Genomic DNA, 20466 nt, shown 5'->3' with positions numbered 1-20466 from the left:
ATACAAATTTTAAGATTTTTTTGTTCTAGTTCTGTAAAAACTGCCACTGGTAATTTGATAGGGATTGCACTGAATCTGTAGATTGCTTTGGGTAGTACAGTCGTTTTCACAATATTGATTCTACCAATCCAAGAACATGGTATATCTCTCCATCTGTTTGTGTCACCTTTGATTTCTTTCATTAGTGTCTTACAGTTTTCTGAGTACAGGTCTTTGACCTACTTAGGTAGGTTTATTCCTAGGTATTTTATTCTTTTTGTTGCAATGGTGAATGGGATTGTATCCTTAATTTCTCTTCCTGATCTTTCATTGCTAGTGTATAGGAATGCAAGAGATTTCTGTGCATTAATTTTGTATCCTGCAACTTTACCAAGTTCAATGATTAGCTCTAGTAGTTTTCTGGTGGCATGTTTAGGATTTTCTCTGTATAGTATCAACTCATCTGCAAACAGTGACAGTTTTACCTCTTCTTTTCCAATTTGTATTCCTTTTATTTCTTTTTCTTCTCTGATTGCCATGGCTAGGACTTCCGAAACTATGTTGAATAATAGTGGTGAGAGTGGACATCCTTGTCTTGTTCCTGATCTTAGAGGAAATGCTTTCAGTTTTTCACCACTGAGAATGATGTTTGCTGTGGGTTTGTCGTATATGGCCTTTATTATGTTGAGGTAGGTTCTCTCTATGCCCACTTTCTGGAGAGTTTTTATCATAAATGGGTGTGGAATTCTGTCGAAAGCTTTTCCTTCATCTATTGAGATGATCATATGGTTTTTCTCCTTCAATTTGTTAATATGGTGTATCACATTGATTGATTTGCATAAATTGAAGAATCTTGCATCCCTGGGATAAATCCCACTTGATCGTGGTGTATGTTCCTTTTAATGTGCTGCTGGATTCTGTCTGCTAGTATTCCGTTGAGGATTTTTGCATCTATGTTCATCAGTGATATTGGCCTGTAGTTTTCTTTTTTTGTGACATCCTTGTCTGGTTTTGGTATCAGGGTGATGGTGGCCTTGTAGAATGAGTTTGGGAGTGTTCCTTCCTCTGCAATTTTTTGGAAGAGCTTGAGAAGGATAGGTGTTAGCTCTTCTCTAAATGTTTGATAGAATTCACCTGTGAAGCCATCTGGTCCTAGACTTTTGTTGGAAGATTTTTTAATCACAGTTTCAATTTCATTATTTGTGATTGGTCTGTTCATATTTTCTAATTCTTCCTGGTTCCGTATTGGAAGGTTATATACCTTTCTAAGAATTTGTCCACTTCTTCCATGTTGTCCATTTTATTGGCATGGAGTAGCCTGTAGTAGTCTCTTACGATGCTCTGTATTTCTGCGGTGTCCGTTGTAACTTCTTTTTCATTTCTAATTTTATTGATTTGAGTCCTCTCCCTCTTTCTCTTGATGAGTCTGGCTAAAGGTTTATCGATTTTATCTTCTCAAAGAACCAGCTTTTAGTTTTATTGATTTTTGCTATTGTTTTCTTTGTTTCTATTTCATTTATTTCTGCTCTGATCTTTATGATTTCTTTCCTTCTACTAGCATTGGGTTTTGTTTGTTCTTCTTTCTCTAGTTCCTTTAGGTGTAAGGTTAGATTGTTTATTTGAGATTTTTCTTGTTTCCTGAGGTAGGATTGCATTGCTATAAACTTCCCTCTTAGAACTGCTTTTGCTGCATCTCATAGGTTTTGGATCATCGTGTTTTTTTTGTCACTTGTCTCTAGGTATTTTTTTATTTCCTCTTTGATTTCTTCAGTGATCTCTTGGTTTTTTAGTAATGTATTGTTTGCCTCCACGTGTTTGTGTTTTTTACAGTTTTTTCCCTGTAATTTATTTCTAATCTCATAGCATTGTGGTCCGAAAAGATGCTTGATATGATTTCAATTTTCTTAAATTTACTGAGGTTTGATCTGTGACCCAAGATGTGATCTATCCTGGAGACTGTTCCGTGTGCACTTGAGAAGAAAGTGTAATCTGCTGTTTTTGGATGGAATGTCCTATAAATATCAATTAAATCTCTCTGGTCTATTGTGTTATTTAAAGATTATTTCCTTATTAATTTTCTCTCTGGATGATCTGTCCATTGGTGTAAGTGAGGTGTTAAAGTCCCCCACTATTACTGTGTTATGGTCGATTTCCTCTTTTATAAGTGTTAGCATTTGCCTAATGTACTGAGGTGCTCCTATGCTGGCTGCATATATATTTATAATTGTTATATCTTTTTCTTGGATTGATCCCTTGATCATTATGTAGTGTCCTTCCTTGTCTCTTGTAACATTCTTTATTTTAAAGTCTACTTTATCTGATATGAGTACTGCTACTCCAGCTTTCTTTTGATTTCCATTTGCATAGAATATCTTTTTCCATCCCCTCACTTTCATTCTGTATGTGTCCCTAGGTCTGAAGTGGGTCTCTTGTAGACAACATATATATGGGTCTTGTTTTTGTATCTATTCAGTGAGCCTGTGTCTTCTGGCTGGAGCATTTAGGCCATTCACATTTAAGGTAATTATCGATATGTATGTTCCTATTACCATTTTCTTAATTGTTTTGGGTTAGTTTTTGTAGGTCCTTTTCTTCCCTTGTGTTTCCCACTTACTGAATGAGATCCTTGCTGGGTAATCTTGGTTGTAGGTTCCTCCCTTTCATCACTTCAAATATATTGTGCCACTCCCTTCTGGTTTGTAGAGTTTCTGCTAAGAAATCAGCTGCTTAACCTTACGGGAGTTCCCTTGTATGTTATTTGTCATTTTTCCCTTGTTGCTTTCAATAATTTTTCTTTGTCTTTAATTTTTGTTAATTTGATTATTCTGTGTCTCGGCATGTTTCTCCTTGGGTTTATCCTGCCTGGGACTCTCTGCACTTCCTGGACTTGGGTGGCTATTTCCTTTCCCATGTTAGGGAAGTTTTCAACTATAATCTCTTCAAATATTTTCTCGGGTCCTCTCTCTCTTCTCCTTCTGTGACCCGTATAATGCGAATGTTGTTGCCTTTAATGTTGTCCCAGAGGTCTCGTAGGCTGTCTTCACTTCTTTTCATTCTTTTTTCTTTATTCTGTTCTGCGGCAGTGAATTCCACCATTCTGTCTTCCAGGTCACTTAACCATTCTTCTGCCTCAGTTATTCTGCTATTGATCCCTTCTAGTGTATTTTTCATTTCAGTTATTGTACTGTTCATCTCTGTTTGTGTGTTCTTTAATTCTTCTAGGTGTTTGTTCCTTAATTCTTCTAGGTCTTTGTTAAACATTTCTTCCATCTCCTTGATCTTTGCCTCCATTCTTTTTTCAAGGTCCTGGGTCATCTTCACTATCATTATTCTGAATTCTTTTTCTGGAAGGTTGCCTATCTCCACTTCACTTAGTTGTTCTTCTGGGGTTTTATCTTGTTGCTTCATCTGGTACATAGTCCTCTGCCTTTTCATTTTGTCTGTCTTTCTGTGAACGTGCTTTACATTCCACAGGCTGCAGAACTGTAGTTCTTCTTGCTTCTGCTGTCTACCCTCTGGTGGATGAGGCTATCATCTGTGTCATATTTATCCATACATAGAGTGGGCAAAAAACAAACTGCACTCAGGTCTCAGTGGCGTGGTGAAACTTAAAACTACCTGGATTATATTCTCATGTCCTCAGACTAAAGTATAAAAATGTATTTGAATTTAAAAATTAAAATAGTACCTAGGGACAAAAGATGGAGTCAACAAATTTCACCACACAGCTGTGAATCGTAGACATAAGCATCACAAATCACCTTCCCCAAAAGCAATCTGCAATACATATCAACAGTCCTAAAAGTACAGAACCCTCTGACCCAATAAATCCATTTCTATTGTACTTAGTTTCCTAGGAAACATATCTACAAGTACTTCAATTCCCCAGAAATCTATCTAGAAGTAGATAAGGAAATAATTCAGAACAGGGCAACAGTTTATGTATAAGGATGTTCATTATAGAATTATAAAAGAAAAGGTTTAGAAATAACCTAAAATGTGCAACATTAGGGAAATGGTTAAGTAAACACCAACATAAATTATATTAACAAAGAGATGTTTTACGACATGGGGAAGATAATGTTAAGTGTAAAACAACAGGCAAGATTACACATGCAATATGTATTTACTGCCTAGACAAGTCTCAACTACATCAGAAATGAAAAGAAAAAAAAAAAAGACTAAAAGGACATTGGTTACAACACTAGCAGTGGCTGCCTCTGAATGACAGAATTTTGTACGACCTTTTTCTACATTTCTATGCATTCTATACATGCAACAAACATGTATATAATATCTTTATATGAGGTGGAGAGAATAAACAAAAGGATATATAAAAATTTCCTCCCTGCTACTGTAAATTTTTAACTCTCCTCAGCCCAACCTGTCATCACTTCCCTCCAGTTTTTAAAACTTCTCCAAAGCTCCATTCTCATTTCTGAAGATCACAAATACCTAATAAAGCAACTAAAATGTCCAAAAGAAAGTGCCTCAGGAACAAGTCTCTCTCATGGACAATCAAATGCTCACCTTTAGAATCATGCTGCTTACTTCCAAAACGGGATTTTCCTTGCTTTTTCCGTGGAGGAGAGAGTTCTGAGTCATATTCATACTTGCTGTTCTTTGGGAGTGATAGATGAGAAGGTCCTGGCCCCTTCCGATGTGGAGAAGTTTTACTAGAAGTTTCTGGGGCTTTACTGCTTTTGGTTCTGGACAGTGAATGAGGGGCATTAGAAGCCAAGTCAGGGGAATTATGACGGGCCCTCCTGAGCTGTGGTGTGTCCACGGAGTCAAGAGTCCTTCTAGGCTGAGCTGTGTCAGGGGAGCTGTTATGGACCCTTCTGCGAGGAGAGATATCTGAGGAATTGTGGTGGGCTCTCCTAGGTGGAGATGGATCTGGTGTGTCATGATGGGCCCTTCTAGGAGATACACCTGAAGAATGACGGTAAGGCTTCCTGATGGGAAAAGGATCCGGTGAATCATGACGGGCCCTCCTTGGGGGAGATGGGTCTGAGTCATGATGGGCCCTCCTGGGGGGAGATGGATCTGGGGAATCATGACAGACCCTCCTAGGAGGAGATGAATCCGGGGTATCGTGACGGACCCTCCTAGGAGATGAATCCGGGGTATCATGACGGACCCTCCTAGGACGCAATGAATCCGGGGTGTCATGACAGACCGTCCTAGGAGGAGATGAATCCAGGGGGTCATGACGGACCCTCCTGGGAGGAGATGAATCCAGGGTGTCATAACAGACCCTTCTAGGAGGAGATGAATCCAGGGTGTCATGATGGACCCTCCTAGGAGGAAATGAATCCAGGGTATCATGACGGACCCGCCTAGGAGGAGATGAATCCGGGGTATCATGACGGGAATGTCTGTGTGAGGGCAGATCTTCACTGTGGCCTAAACAGAAATAGCAAAAAGTCAGATTCCTACAAATGCTCTGTTCACCCCTGTAACCAAAGTTTCAAAAGATGCCCCAGCAGGATTCATCTCAAAACTACTCAGAAAGCCCAAAAGGTATGCACAACTCTTACTTAGGGGTAGTAAACCAGCACTCATGTATATCCTAAGAATAATCTCTCATGTTTGCCTAACAAGTCATAAATCTGCAAAGCATTTTAAATGTATTTTTCATGTTACATCTTGTTAGGTAAGCAGGGCAGGTATCCTTGCTTTACAGACACGAAAACACAGACTCCAGGGAACTAAGTGATTTCTTACCTAGGGGTCATAGCTACTAAGATGAAGAGATAGGCTAGAACTCCGGCCTTCTAACCCCCAATCCAATGTTCTTCCCAAAACCTTATTTGTACAGAGTTCCCCATCAGAAGCTCCCAGTGATATGTAGCCTAGATAATTCACAGTTTGTATCCACTCTTCTTTCAAAAGGCAAATTGACTAAATCTGTGCCACATCAAAATGAAATGCTGTTAACTATTTAATCCATGCCATCATGCTCTTTATTAGAGTTGGGGAGAGCACCAGAAAGAAAGGATCAGCATTTACTGATCACCTACTGCATGCCGATTATTTATATAGATTATCTCATTTAATTCTCATAACAAGCCTAGGAGATAAACACTGTTATCCCTATTTTACAGATGAAGAAGTTGATACTCAGCAAGATTAAGTAGTTTGCCAAAGTCATCCTGCTAGTAAGTGGTGGAATGAATATCCAAATCCAGATTTGTCTGACTCCAGAGTCCATGTGCAATCTTTGAAAAGGAAAGCATTTGAGACTTTCAATATTCAAAGGCATAACAGAATGAAATGTTTATAGCAAATCAGGACAGTTCCAAAATCCAGTTTCTCTTCCCCCTCTATTTCTCATCACTGAGCTCCCTAAACAAAGAAAATACAAACACAAATAAAAGTTGGGTAGGACCCAATGAATACTTGTTAAATGGATGAATGAAACGAAGTCAACTCCTTTACTTTGGAGAATAGGATCCTCTGACTGGAATCCACCCCTCAGAGAAAAGTACTGATATCTGTGGGGTACCTGACAGTAAATCTAATCCACGAGGTTGATAAATTCCATGATATTTATAAAAAGGAAGTAAGGATCAGAGATCAGTCAGGATATTTCCAGTAACCAATGGGCCAGTGAGGGTGAGGCAAATGAAAAACAACTATGTACGTTTATGTTTGTGTGTGTGTGTGTCTCTGTGTGTCACTTCCTAGACCTACAGATATGGAAATCAGAAGATTCTCTCTGAAAAAAAGATTGTGAAGAAGACTGGAAACACAACCACAGGATAAGGCAGAAAATAATAGATATGAGTGAACAGGATTCTGATAAAATAACACTGATAATAAAGTTTTCATTCATAAAACATAATAATAATGTACTAAAAATGGAGGCAAAGGTGGTCATTAACCAATAGCCAATTGTCACTTTTGTTATGCATTTTTTTCTAATCAGAATTTTAGGATAATTAACCTAAAGGCATAAAGTATAACACAGAAAGAATAAATCCTGTTTAGGAGTTAATTCTTCTACCCTCCATATGTGAAAGGGAACAAGCATCAAGGGTAAACAGGAGTTAACTATCAAGAAGCAAGATCCTTCCTTATGTGAGAATGGAACAGAGAGGGTAAAAATCAGCACTCTTCCACTGGCCACACAGAGCCCAAATGACTGCTGGGACCAGGGCTGTGACTCACTGGGACCAAGTATTTCTTAGTCTGTGTCCCTTAGTAAGCAGACCTACCACCAAGTTTTTGGAAAAGGGGAAATGACTGCTAAGCCCCAAGTGATGATTTACCAAAGAGCAGTAGGCTGTAAGAATCAAATACCTATCAGAAATTCAAGAAACATGTCTTAATGGCAACTCTTTGTGCTGGGCAGAGGGAATACTACGGCAAATAAAACTAGGTCTCATTTCTGCTCAGACATAACAAATGTCCTTTATCAAACTCTCAAGAACTCAAAAAATGTTTTAAATAGATAGTTAAATTACTAGCCTAGGGAGAGGGTATAGAGTGGCAAATGGAGGATAATGTGCTGCAAAATACAAATAATTAAGGGAAGAACAAAGAAAGATTTATTAATACAAAAAAAGAAGATAGAAAACATTGATCCTTGGCTCATACATGTGTCACTTCAACCTGGTAGAGGACAGAGGTTGCTTTAGTCTCCAAATTCTGTTCCTCAGATTCTCATAAACTCCTCCAAATATATACTAAGTGCTCTCCTATTCTGGGCCAGAAAGGAGTGGGTGCTGAAAGACACCCAAATGAGTCACTTCCTGACCTCAGTAACCCTAAAACCAAAATATAAGAAAAAGTGGAATACTTGGTCTCTCAGTTCTCATATCTTACTACCTCTGAATAAGTTCCAAATTCTTTTTCACTATATTTTTCAGGATCAGTGACACACTAAAATAAACTATGCATTCCTCTAAAAAGAAAAGTGTAGGTTAGAAAAAAAAGGCTTCCCTCAAATCCAACAATACATAAAAAGGATCATACACCATGACCAAGCATGATCAAGTTGGATGCAATCCAAGGTCACAAAGGATGGTTCAACATACACAGATCAAATCAATCAGTGTGATACACCACATTAACAAAAGGAAAGACAGAAACACATGATCGGGCTCCCCTGGTGGCGCAGTGGTTGAGAGTCCGCCTGCTGATGCAGGGGACATGGGTTCGTGCCCAGGTCCAGGAAGATCCCACATGCCGCAAAGCGGCTGGGCCCGTGAGCCATGGCCGCTGAGCCTGCGCGTCCGGAGCCTGTGCTCCGCAATGGGAGAGGCCACAACAGTAAGAGGCCCGTGTACCGCAAAAACAAAAACAAAAACGAAAACAAAAACAAACAAAAAAAAAACACATGATCATTTCAGTAGACAAAGAAAACGCATTTGACAAAATCCAACACCCATTCATGACAAAAACTCTCACCAAAGTGGGTAGAGAGGGGACATATCTCAACATAATAAAAGCCATTTATGACAAAGCCACAGCCAATTGTCACTTTTGTTATGCATTTTTTTCTAATCAGAATTTCAGGATAATTAACCTAAAGGCAGAAAGTATAATACTATTTTTTTCCTACTATATATCACAGGGACTATATTCAATATCCTGTAATAAACCATAATGGAAAAGAATATAAAAAAGAATGTATATATAATTGAATCACTCTGCTTACAGCAGGAATTAACACAACACTGTAAATCAACTATACTTCAATTAAAAAAAAAAAAAAGACACTTCTGAGTAAGAGATGAGTAACCATCAGGAAGAACAACTCAAAAGTTTTACACAGGGCTTCCCTGGTGGTGCAGTGGTTGAGAGTCCGCCTGCCGATGCAGGGGACACGGGTTCGTGCCCCGGTCCGGGAAGATCCCACATGCCATGGAGCGGCTGGGCCTGTGAGCCATGGCCGCTGAGCCTGCACGTCCGGAGCCTGTGCTCTGCAGCGGGAGAGGCCACAGCAGTGAGAGGCCCGCGTACCACAAAAAAAAAAAAAAAAAAAAGTTTTACACAGAGATAATACTTTAAGTAAGAATTATAAAATATAAAAGTCTCTACAAAGGCCCCCCAAGCTATGTAGTTCAAATGTCAAAAGATCTAAAGCTGTCTCCATTCAGTGGGCCTGATTTGTATGAAAAAGCAAATGTGCAGTTTTCATGTAAAGAAATAAACATATTGTGTCTTGATGTGAACCAGTTAGCAATGCTATTTTGCGGTTCACATTTTCTAGCTCAGCAAATCATTTACACACAGGATTATATTCATATTGAAAAAAATCTTTTGTCTAGGTGATGTGATTACCTTTGATAACTGGCACTTACTTCATAGCCAATGGAGCTATAATACTCAACAGTGAAAAACTGAAAGCTTTCCCCCTAAATTCAGGAAAAAGACAAGGATGCTCACTCTCACCACTTCTATTCAACATAGTATTAGAAGTCCTAGCCACAGCAATCAGACAAGAAAAAGAAATAAAACCTATCCAAACTGGAAAGAAAAAATAAAACTGTCACTATTTGCAGATGACATGATACTCTACATAGACAACCCTAAAGCCACCACACAAAAATGATTAGAACTAATAAATGAATTCAGCAAGATAGCAGGGTATAAGATTAATATACAGATATTTGTTGCATTTCTTTTACACTAACAATGAAACATCAGAAAGAGAAGGTAAAAAAAAAAAATCCTGGTTAAAACAGCATTAAAAAAAAATTACCTGGGAATAAACTTAACCAAGGAGGTGAAAGGCCTATATGCTGAAAACTATAAAACACTGACAAAGGAAACTGAAGATGATTCAAAGAAATGGAAAGATATTCTGTGCTCTTAGATTGGAAGAATTAATATTGTTAAAATGGCCATACTACCCAAAGCAATCTACAGATTTAATGCAATCCCTATCAAAGTACCCATGACATTTTTCGTAGAACTAGAACAAGTAATCTTAAAATTTATATCGAACCACAAAAGACCCAGAATTGTGAAAGCAATCCTGAGAAAAAAATAATCAAGTTTGAGGTATAACCCTCCCAGACTTCAAACTATGCTACAAAGCTACAGTAATCAAAGCAGCATGGTACTGGCACAAAAACAGACACACAGATCAATGGAACAGAATAGAGAGCTAGAAATAAACCCACACACCTATGGTCAATTAATCTATGACAAAGGAGGCAAGAATATATAATGGAGAAAAGACAGTCTCTTCAACAAGCGGTGCTGGGAAAACCAGGCAGCCAAATGTAAAACAATGAAATTAGAACATTCCCTCACACCATATACAAAGATAAACTCAAATGGTTTAAAGACCTAAATGCAAGACCTAAAACCACAAAACTCCTAGAAGAGAACATAGGTGAAACATTCTTTGACTAAACTGTAGCAATATTTTCTCAGCTCAGTCTCCTTAGGCAAAATAAATAAAAGCAAAAATAAACAAATGGGACCTAATTACACTTAAAAGGTTTTGCACAACAAAGGAAACCATCAACAAAACTAAAAGACAACCTATGGAATAGGAGAAAATATTTGCAAATGATGCGACCAATAAGGTATTAATATCCAAAATACACAAACAGCTCATACAACTCAATATCAAAAAAACAACCCAATCAAAAAATGGGATGAAGACCTGAATAGACATTTTTCCAAAGAAGACATACAGGAGGCTAAAAGGCACATGAAAAGATGCTCAACATCGCTAATTATTAGAGAAATACAAACCAAAACCACAATGATGTATCACCTCACACCTGTCAGAATGGCTATCATCAAAAAGTCTACCAATAACAAATGTTAGAGAGCATGTGGAAAAAAGGGAATCCTCCTCCACTGTTGGTGGGAATGTAAATTAGTGCAGCCACTGTGGAAAACAGTATGGAGGCTCCTTAAAAAACTAAAAGTAGAACTACCATATGATCCAGCAATTCCACTCCGGGGTATATATCTGGAAACAATAAAAATACTAATTCATAAAGATACATGCACCCCAGTGTTCACAGCAGCACTATTTCTACAGCCGAGACATGGAAACGACCCAAGTGTCCGTCAAGAGACTACTGGTTTAAGAAGCTGCGGGATGGATGGACACACACACACACACACACACACACACACACACACACACAAAACTAAATATTACTCAGCCATAAAAAAGAATGAAATATTGCCACTTTCAGCAACATGGATGGACCTAGAGAATATCATACTAAGTAAGTCAGAAAAAGACAAATATTATATGATATAATTTATATGTGGAATCTAAAAAATAATACAAATGAATCTATATACAAAACAGAAACAGACTCACAGACATAGAAAACAAACTTATGGTTACCAAAGGGGAAGGGGGGAAGGGATAACTTAGGAGTATGGAATTAACAGATACAAACAACTGTACCTAAAATAGATAAGCAACAAGGATTTACTGTATAGCACAGGGAACTATATTCAATATCTTGTAATAACCTATAATGGAAAATAATCTGAAAAAAGATATATATATATATATATCTGAATCACCTTGCTGTACACCTAGAACTAAAACAATCTTGTAAACTATACTTCAGTTAAAAAAGAAAAAAAGAAAAAAGCCTTCTCCTATAAATGGGAAATTCAGATTTACCTATTGTTGGAACTCACCTCCCAGAAGCTTCCATTTGGCACTGGAACGAAAGGCTTCCATCTGCTTTACCTCTTCTGGCCGCTCATCCACAAACTCAGCCACCTGTGGGAGTGAGAACAATACGTTAAGGAAATCCACAGGATCCAGCCAAGTAACACTGTTGTTGTCTCAAGAACCTGAAGCTATGACTATTCCATTCCTAATAATACACGGCACACGAAGACCCAAAACGGCCATGAAGAAACAGGTACTGGTCCTCAGTTACATTTGCTCCATAAACATGTGATTGTCACTGGATGGTTTAATTATAGATCTTTCTCTGACTAATCAATTTCCCTCCAGAGGTTAATTTCTTTCATTACATACCTTCTTATTAATGTGCCAGGTATACAACTGCCACTTGTAAGCTAAAAGCTAAACTCCTTTTACCCTTTTACTTTTACATTCAGAGTGAAAACACAGGCAGGTTTCCTGTCATCCTATCATTCATTAAGGGCTCTGGACTCCTTATGAAAACTTTCTTATTGTAGGTAGTCACAATGACAGTTTTTCTAGTATCCAACCAAAAGAAGTCAATAAAATGTACACAGACTCATAGAATTTTTAAGGGATAAGACCATATTTCATATCATCCAAATTCCCAAACAAATTTGGAATCTTCTCTACAGTATACCTGATAAATGATCACTCACATAGTCCCTCCCTGACAGGGAACTAATTCACTGACATGGAACTCATGTTACAAGGCAGTCCACTGCATTTTGGGGCTAGAAAGTTCTTAGTTTCATTGGACCCATATCTACCTTCCTATAACTTCTTTCCATCCACCCTAGTCCTACCTCTGATGCAACTGATCCCCTTTCCACATGACAGACCTTCAAAGATGGCTGGCATAATAAATTCTAATTACACAGTAGCAACTATGAGCAAGGCACTGTGTTCTGTGCTTTACTGACATTATCTCACTTTATCCTCACAAAAGCCCTGGAAAGAAAGGCTCCACACTACTAAGAGCAAACTATGGCTCAGAGAAGTTAAGTAACTTTCTCAGCCTAGCAAGTGGCACAACTGAAACTCAAACCCAGGTCTGAATTCCCCTCTACTTCTTCTCTTCTCCCGAGATCCTACCATCATTCTTCATATAACCTAGTTCTGAGATCTCTCACTGGGCATTAAAAACACAGGCTTTCAAACAAGATGGGGCTTCCCTGGTGGTGCAGTGGTTAAGAATCCGCCTGCCAACGCAGGAGACACGGGTTCGAGCCCTGGTCCCGGCACATCCCACATGCTGCGGAGCAACTAAGCCCGTGCGCCACAACTACTGAGCCTGTGCTCTAGAGACCACGAGCCACAACTACTGAGCCTGCATGTCACAACTACTGAAGCCCGTGCGCCTAGAGCCCGTGGTCCACAACAAGAGAAGCCACCGCAATGAGAAGCCCGTGCACCACAAAGAGTAGCCCCCGCTCGCCGCAACTAGAGAAAAGCCTGCGTGCAGCAACAAAGACCCAATGCAGCCCAAAATAAATAAATTTATTTAAAAAAAAAAGATGAATTGAGATCTAAATTCCCAGCTTTGCCCCTTAATATTTGTATAACCTTTGGCAAATTATTCTCTCTAAGCCTCAATTTCCTCATTTGTAAAAGCAGGATCAAAGGATTGCTATGAGGATTCAACAGATAATTCATGTAAGCTTAGTGCCTGGTACATGGTAAATTACACCTATTAGTCTTGTGCTGCCACTATTACTGTGGTTTGTCCTAATTATTGGTTGTGATCATCTTGGAGTAACAAAAATGAATTCAATAATCAAGGTCTGTTGTAACAAGCATAGAGTCTAGCAGTGGGGCTAAAGCTTCCTTTATGTAGGTTTTGGGACAATCATAAGAACAAAAGACAATATTATGAAGGAAAATTAACAGACCTGACTACAAAAAATCAAAATTTTTAAGTATCAAAAACTATTATAAATGAAGAGGCAAATGACAAAATATACCTACGGCATGTAAAACAGATAATATATTCCTATTATACAAATACCAAATAAATCAATGAAAAAAATAAAAACTCCCAAGTTTCTAAAAAAATGGACAAATACAAGAAATTCATAAAATACAAAAGCCCAATAAACATATGAAAAATCATTCATTTTACTATTTTTTCAAAGAATATGGATACCACTGTTCACCTGCCAAATTGACATAGGTTTGCAGTTGCTTTGTTGATGTGAATAATGCTCCAATATTGATGAAGAAATGGGGAAACTGACATTCACATACACCTCTAGTGGGAGTGCAAATTCATACCACCTTTTGGAAAGCAATATGGGAAACACCTAAAATGACCATACTCTCTAACCTATTGATTTCACTTCATAGGAATAAAGAAATAAATGGATTCTTACAATGATTTATGTCCAAAATGTTTATTAAATCATTGTGATATTTTAAAACAGGAAACAACCCATACAGCCAGTAATAAGACAGATTAAATTAATATGTATATTGAGCTACTATGTAACCATTAAAAGTCACATTCTCAAAGAATATTTTAAAGTCTTACTAAAGTATTGACAACATACTATTAAGTGAAAGAGCAGGCTCCAAAACCATATGTATAGTATAATTCCAATTATATTTGAAAAAATAAATAAAATACAAGTATTACAATCTATGAATTAAAGCATCTAAACGTTAGTAGTTGTTATCTCTGGATGGTCACAGTAAAAGTGATTATATATTCTTTTTAAAACTTAAACGTTCTTACAATTCCAAAATATTCTATAATAAACATGTATTCCTTCCATAAAATAAAAAAATAGGGCTTCCTGGTGGCACAGTGGTTGAGAGTCCGCCTGCCAATGCAGGGGACACGGGTTTGAGCCCTTGTCCGGGAGGATCCCACATGCCGCGGAGCAACTGAGCCCATGCACCACAACTGCTGAGCCTGTGCTCTAGAGCCCATGAGCCACAACTACTGAAGCCCGCGCGCCTAGAGCCCGTGCTCCGCAACAAGGGAAGCCACCGCCATGAGAAGCCTGCGCACCTCAATGAAGAGTAGCCCCTGCTCACCTCAACTAGAGAAAGCCTGTGCGCAGCAACGAAGACCCAACAAGGCCAAAAAAAAAAATGAATAAATAAAATAAAATAATTAATTTAAAAAAAATAAATAAATTTTAAAAATAACAACAAATGTTATAAACATTAACTAGATTTCAGTAATTCATTCTAATTGAAACTAAACTGGCTCCTTATGATCACTATTTCCCTTCTAATTACTAACAAACCTTCTTTTAAATAATCTATCAATATTATAGAATATGCTGGGGATTAACATGAAACATACTCATCTGGAATTCACCTTTACAACCTTTTAGTATAATACAGCCTATCAACAGCTCTCCTTTTCACCTTGTTTCTCAGCAATTCTGAGCAAGGTTCCATGACCATACCAATGCTAACTTATTTGCCTATGCTTTTACCCACCTGGCTCTTACTCATCCTTTAAAATTCAATTCAGATATTTCCATCCTTCATGGAATTTCCCAGTGGAATAAAAAGTATGCTAACTCCCTTGTGTTCTAATGGCACTTGGTACATATGTGAACTCTATCTCCAACATTCATCATATTGTCATTTGAAATTCAGTCTCCCATTGTAGAGTATGACCTGTAAAGCACAGACACTATGTTCTCTTAATCTACATATCTCCTGTACTTAGGCAAGAGCATATAATTTAAAGCTTAGTTGAATCAGGGAATAAAATGAGCAATTAAAAAGTTTCCTTTGATTGAACCTGAACGTTATTTTTAAGGTAGGTTCCAACAAATTGAACCATGGTGAATTCTAATCATGGCTCTATCACCGACACTGAGGAATCCTGCCTCTCTGTGATCAGTTCCCGTTTCCAGGCAGATGGAGCCCTCCATATACAAAGACTGTGTATGGGCATAAGCAAAGAAGACTCCTTTAAAATAGCTCCTGGAAAGTGTCACCTCTTCTCTGCCCTCAACTTTCCCCCTTACTAATCTACCCTGCACTGGGAGTCAAGATTGAGAGGCTTGCGTTTCAAAGTCCTCACAGCCTCAAAAGATACACACCACAGGCAAATCTCCATCATCTTCCTCTTCCTCCTTTTCTGTTTTAGTGGTTGACATAGATGTCCAGCTCACGTCATCATCCACAATCCGCATTCTAAATGTGAAAAATAAAAAGATCAAAAGAGAAGAAACATGTTTGTTTCCTACAAACACTTATCTTTGGTTTTAGGCTAAAACTCAAAATCCTACAAGATCTATGGTCCATTCTTTGCCAATACGGCCAACTTCATCTTGTACCACTGCCTCCTCATTTCACTACTCACTAGTCATCTTCTGGTGCCTACAATGAGCCAAATTCCTTTCCGTACCAGTTTCACGTCTCAGTTCCTTCCCTCTGCCTGACCTACTCTTCTCATTCTTTACTGGGAAACTCTTACGCATTCTTAAAATCCTAGCATATATATAACTTCCTTCACAGACCTTCCAATACTATTTCACTTACCTCCCCCAACTAAGAACCCCCGTTACTCATTCTTGGAATACTTTATCACAAAGGAAATAAATCAACCAGTTGTGTAATTAGTTGTTTAAAGGCTGTATCTCCACTAAGCTATAAGCTCCATCAGAGTAGGGACTATGCCTCTCTCACTCACAGTGATATCCTCAACACCCTGCAGAAACTGGCATAGGAAATACTCAATAAATGTTTGCTACATGGATAAACTATGGATGAGTCCAAATAATAACAATGCCATGATATAAACAGTTATTATTAACAGTTATTATTTGAAAAGGCAAGATCACTTATGACAACAACCATTTAATATAAGTGATATCATTCAGTTTTACTCTCATTTTTAAAGATGAAAAAACTGAGGCTTAGACAGATGAAATATCTTGCCCAAGGCCACACAGCCCATAAAGTGGCACAGCTAGGACTCAAAGCCTAATCAGTGTTACTCCAAAGCTCAAGTTAATTTCACTACATGGCACTGCCTCCAAGGAATCCACACAAGTCAGAGGGGACAGAAAGCAAGCATAACACAACAACCAAACCAGGAGAGGAAATGGATTAGTTCTTCGGAACTACTTGACTTTATTGGGTATATTATTAGTTTCCTAGGGCTGCCTAACAAAGTACCACAAACTGGGTGGCTTAAAACAACAGGAATGTATTCTCTCACAGTTCTGGAGGCTTCAAGTCTGGAATCAGGTGTCTGCAAGGCAATGCCCGCCAGTAAGGCTCTAGGGAAAGACCTTTCCTTGACTCCTCGCACTTCTGGTAACCCCTATTGTCAGCATAAATCCAGTCCAGTCTCAGCCTCCATCTTCACGTGGTAGTTTTCCCTCTAAGTCTGTTTCTGTATCCAAATTTCCCTTTTCTTAAAAGGACCCCAGTCATATTGGATTCAGCGTCCATCCTAACCCACTATGACCTCATCTTAACTAATTACAACAGCAAAGGCCCTATTTCTAAACAATGTCACATTCTAAGGTTCTGGGTGGACATGCCTTGGAGGGAAGGGGCACTATTCAACCCAGTAACTGGGCCACATAAGTTTTCTCGTTTGAAAAGTGGGGGTATCAAAAATATCTACTTCATGGTACTGTTATGAAGCTTAAATAAATTCGTTCAGGTCTAAAGTACTTAGAACGGTGCCTGGCACATGACAAGAACTGTATAAGCGTTAGTTGTTATTGTTAGTAGTAGTAGAAAGAGTAACAGGAAGTGAGCATAGGTCTCCGACTCAGGACCGGAGTCCTTGGCATTGGAGAATCCCCACCGACATGTTCTGGGCCCTTAATATCCACGCACAGAACCTCTGAATTTGCTTCACCACTTTAGTCTCAGGGCACAATATTCATTCTCTGCGGGAGAGGACGGAATGCTACAAAGGCGGGAAAAGAGTAATGAAAGTTACAGCCGGGCCTGAATACGTCGAAGATACTGCCCAGGGGCGCGAGGAGCGGTCTGAGCGGACTCTGGGCTCAGGCAGCGCCGGGCGAGCAGTCAAGGGCGCTTGGGCCCCTCGGGGCCGCCGGCGAGGAGCCCAGGAAGAGCCGGGCCGAGGGCGGAGCTGGGAAGGTGAGGGGCGGCGAGCCGCGCGGACCGCGCCCCGCCAGGGCCAACTCACCCCTTGCCGGCAGCCCCGCCAGTCTTCGGCCGCTTTTTGCGACGCTTGCGGCCGGACTCAGAGCCCCCGTCGACGCCGGCATCTGCCCCAGACAAGTAACGCTTCAGGTATTCGGCCTTCGAGAGCGGCGGAGCTGCCGCCATGGCAGCAGCAAAGGTGGGGGGGGAGACGGATCGACGCTGCGGACAAAATTCTTGAACGCGAAACAGAGAGCGAGGACTCTGGGAGGCGGGGCCAGGACCGGAAGTGAGGGAGGGTGTTTGGAACCGACAGGGAGTCTCGTGTGAGCTTTGGCGGGCTTACGAGGGACACGCGCACCTTGCGGGCCCACTTTACATCCCTGTGACGTGACAATCGTGTTTCTTATCTTTGTCCATTCTGTCATTCAACAGACCGTGCAGCAAGCGCTGTTGTAGCCGCGAGGCTACAGCCACGACCCCAACAAGATCTCTGCCCCCAGCAGCTTCAGAAGCACCAGAGAGCAGTAGTTAGGTACGGGGGCTCTGGAGCTGCAGTGCACCTTAAGTTTGAGTTCTCCTTCCATAACTTCCTAACTGTACGACCTTGGGCAGCATACTTAACAAAATGGGGATAAAAATGACACCGAACCCAATGGTTGCAAGGACTAGGTTAATATTACTGTGTAAAGTGCTTTGAACAGCATCTGGCATAGTGTGTCAGTTATTTTTATTAGTATGTTTAGGTGGAGAGAAATCTGCTTTGATAGGCTTTCAAGAACTATTCAACAGGGCTTCCCTGGTGGCGCAGTGGTTGAGAATCTGCCTGCTAGTGCAGGGGACACGGGTTCGAGCCCTGGTCTGGGAAGATCCCACATGCCGCGGAGCAACTGGGCCCGTGAGCCACAACTACTGAGCCTGCGCGTCTGGAGCCTGTGCTCCACAAGAGAGGCCGCGATAGTGAGAGGCCCGCGCACCGCGATGAAGAGTGGCCCCCGCTTGCCGCAACTAGAGAAAGCCCTCGCACACAAATGAAGACCCAACACAGCCAAAAATATGTAAATAAATAAATAAAAAGCCAAGCATTTGAAGCCCTTTAAAAAAAAAAAAACAACTATTCAACAGAGGAACTCAGGAATTCCAAACCCAATATAATTACTATGAAAAATATGGAGGTTTCTAACCTATGTATCTGACCCACATTTGATATTTGTTGCCCCTAGCTATCTCTTGCGTATATTTCCAATGAAAATGACCTAGATCTATTTTCAGCATGGCAAGAGAGAAGCTAGAGAGATTGAATTTTTTTTTTTTTTTTGTCATTCAGTGTTTTATTTTTTAAAACTCAGGTAATTTACTTTTTGGCTAGGTGGCATGCAGGATTTAGTTCACCAGCCAGAGATGGAACCCATGCCCCCTGCAGTGGAAGCGGAGTCTTAACCACTGGACCGCCAGGGAAGTCCCTAGAGAGACTGAATTCTAATACTCAAGTTTAGGGAGAAGACTTTTCTTCTTGTGGGCATTAAGAGCTTTACTTGAATTATCTCATTTAACCCTCACATTTCTCAGATGCTTTTATTATCCTTACCTTACAGGTGAGAAAACTGAAGCTTGGAGAGGTTAAGTTGCCCAACTTCACACAGCCAGAACATATGACCCTTGGGAGCAGAGGCTAACAAAGTGGGGTGCAAGAGGTAATCCAAATTTCTTGAAAAAGAATTAGATTGCGTATTTTACTTATCTCACAATATGTTAAATTTTTGTCACGTTTTAAGGTTTATTAGTCAATAAAGTATTGTTATACTTTATAAATAAATACGCATATCTTGGAACACATGTTCAGAAAATATACATAAGAAAACAGGTTTGGAGGTCACTGCCCTGAAGCATGAACTTTTAACCACTGGGCTACACTGGGTGGTCACAGCACAGGCCCAGGAAGAAGAGCAGGCTGGGTCCCTCAGGGCCCATGAAAGGGGGGCACTGGACTGATAGGGCTTCACTAGCTGCAGGGCCCCACAGGTCTCCCATCCACAACCCTGCCTTGGCTTCTAGTACACTTCAGCATATCTCAAGCTGAACTCCACAGCCCTGCCTCCACCCTGGTGTCAGCAGACATCGGGAAAGTCTCATATTTCTGCTCCAGTGAACATTACCAGTATAGTCCTCTCCACCCCATCGCCTCCTGCCCATTTCTGTCTTCAGTTCCACCTCTACCCTTTCTACTCAGTACCAAACCTTAGCCTGACAAGACTAAGCTCAGGTCTTAACCCTGCCTCACAGGACAGTTAAGCAGGATCAAATGCATTCACGACCAGTGGCATGGTCTAAGTTTTGCCCTGTCTCTGCAGTTCCATCTAATAAAGCTAATGCCCCCACCTTCCCTGGCACTACCCAGACCCCTTCCCTGCTTGACATTCCTCCATAACATGGTGATTAATCTGACACTGTTCTACTTGTTGGTTTCTTGTCAACCCCCCACCCACTCTGTTTGCCAATTTTCCCCACTACACTTGAAGCTCCATGAAAGCAGAGCTTTATTTTGTTCAGTTCTATGATGTGCCAGGCACAAAGCAAGCACTCAAACATCTATTGAAGGAATGAGTGAAATGCCAGCTCCAGTCCCCAAATTACAGTAGCCACACCGGAGAAAATGTTCTTCAGGAGGCTGAATTCTACCGGCATAACAAACAAGGACAGAGTGCAAAACATAAAAATAAAATAATAATAAATAA

The 20466-nt window shown here is 40.0% G+C and overlaps 1 protein-coding gene across 1 annotated transcript in view; it reads right to left on the bottom strand.

Moving 5' to 3' along the window:
• BUD13 (BUD13 homolog) overlaps positions 1 to 17965 on the bottom strand; it is a 34911-nt gene extending 16946 nt beyond the window's left edge. The window contains exons 1-4 of the mRNA XM_029208152.1: positions 17775 to 17965; positions 15700 to 15793; positions 11617 to 11701; positions 4510 to 5385 (exon numbers count right to left, since the gene is read on the bottom strand). Of these exons, the coding sequence (XP_029063985.1) occupies positions 4510 to 5385; positions 11617 to 11701; positions 15700 to 15793; positions 17775 to 17917 (1198 nt within the window). The 5' untranslated portion in view covers positions 17918 to 17965. The remainder of the gene's footprint in view (positions 1 to 4509; positions 5386 to 11616; positions 11702 to 15699; positions 15794 to 17774) is intronic.
• Positions 17966 to 20466: the final 2501 nt, after the last annotated feature.

Source organism: Monodon monoceros, unplaced genomic scaffold (assembly GCF_005190385.1).
Source record: "Monodon monoceros isolate NGI ecotype Baffin Bay Population unplaced genomic scaffold, NGI_Narwhal_1 Super_Scaffold_7, whole genome shotgun sequence".
NCBI lineage: Eukaryota > Metazoa > Chordata > Mammalia > Artiodactyla > Monodontidae > Monodon > Monodon monoceros.
This window is presented reverse-complemented; position numbering and strand designations above follow the sequence as displayed.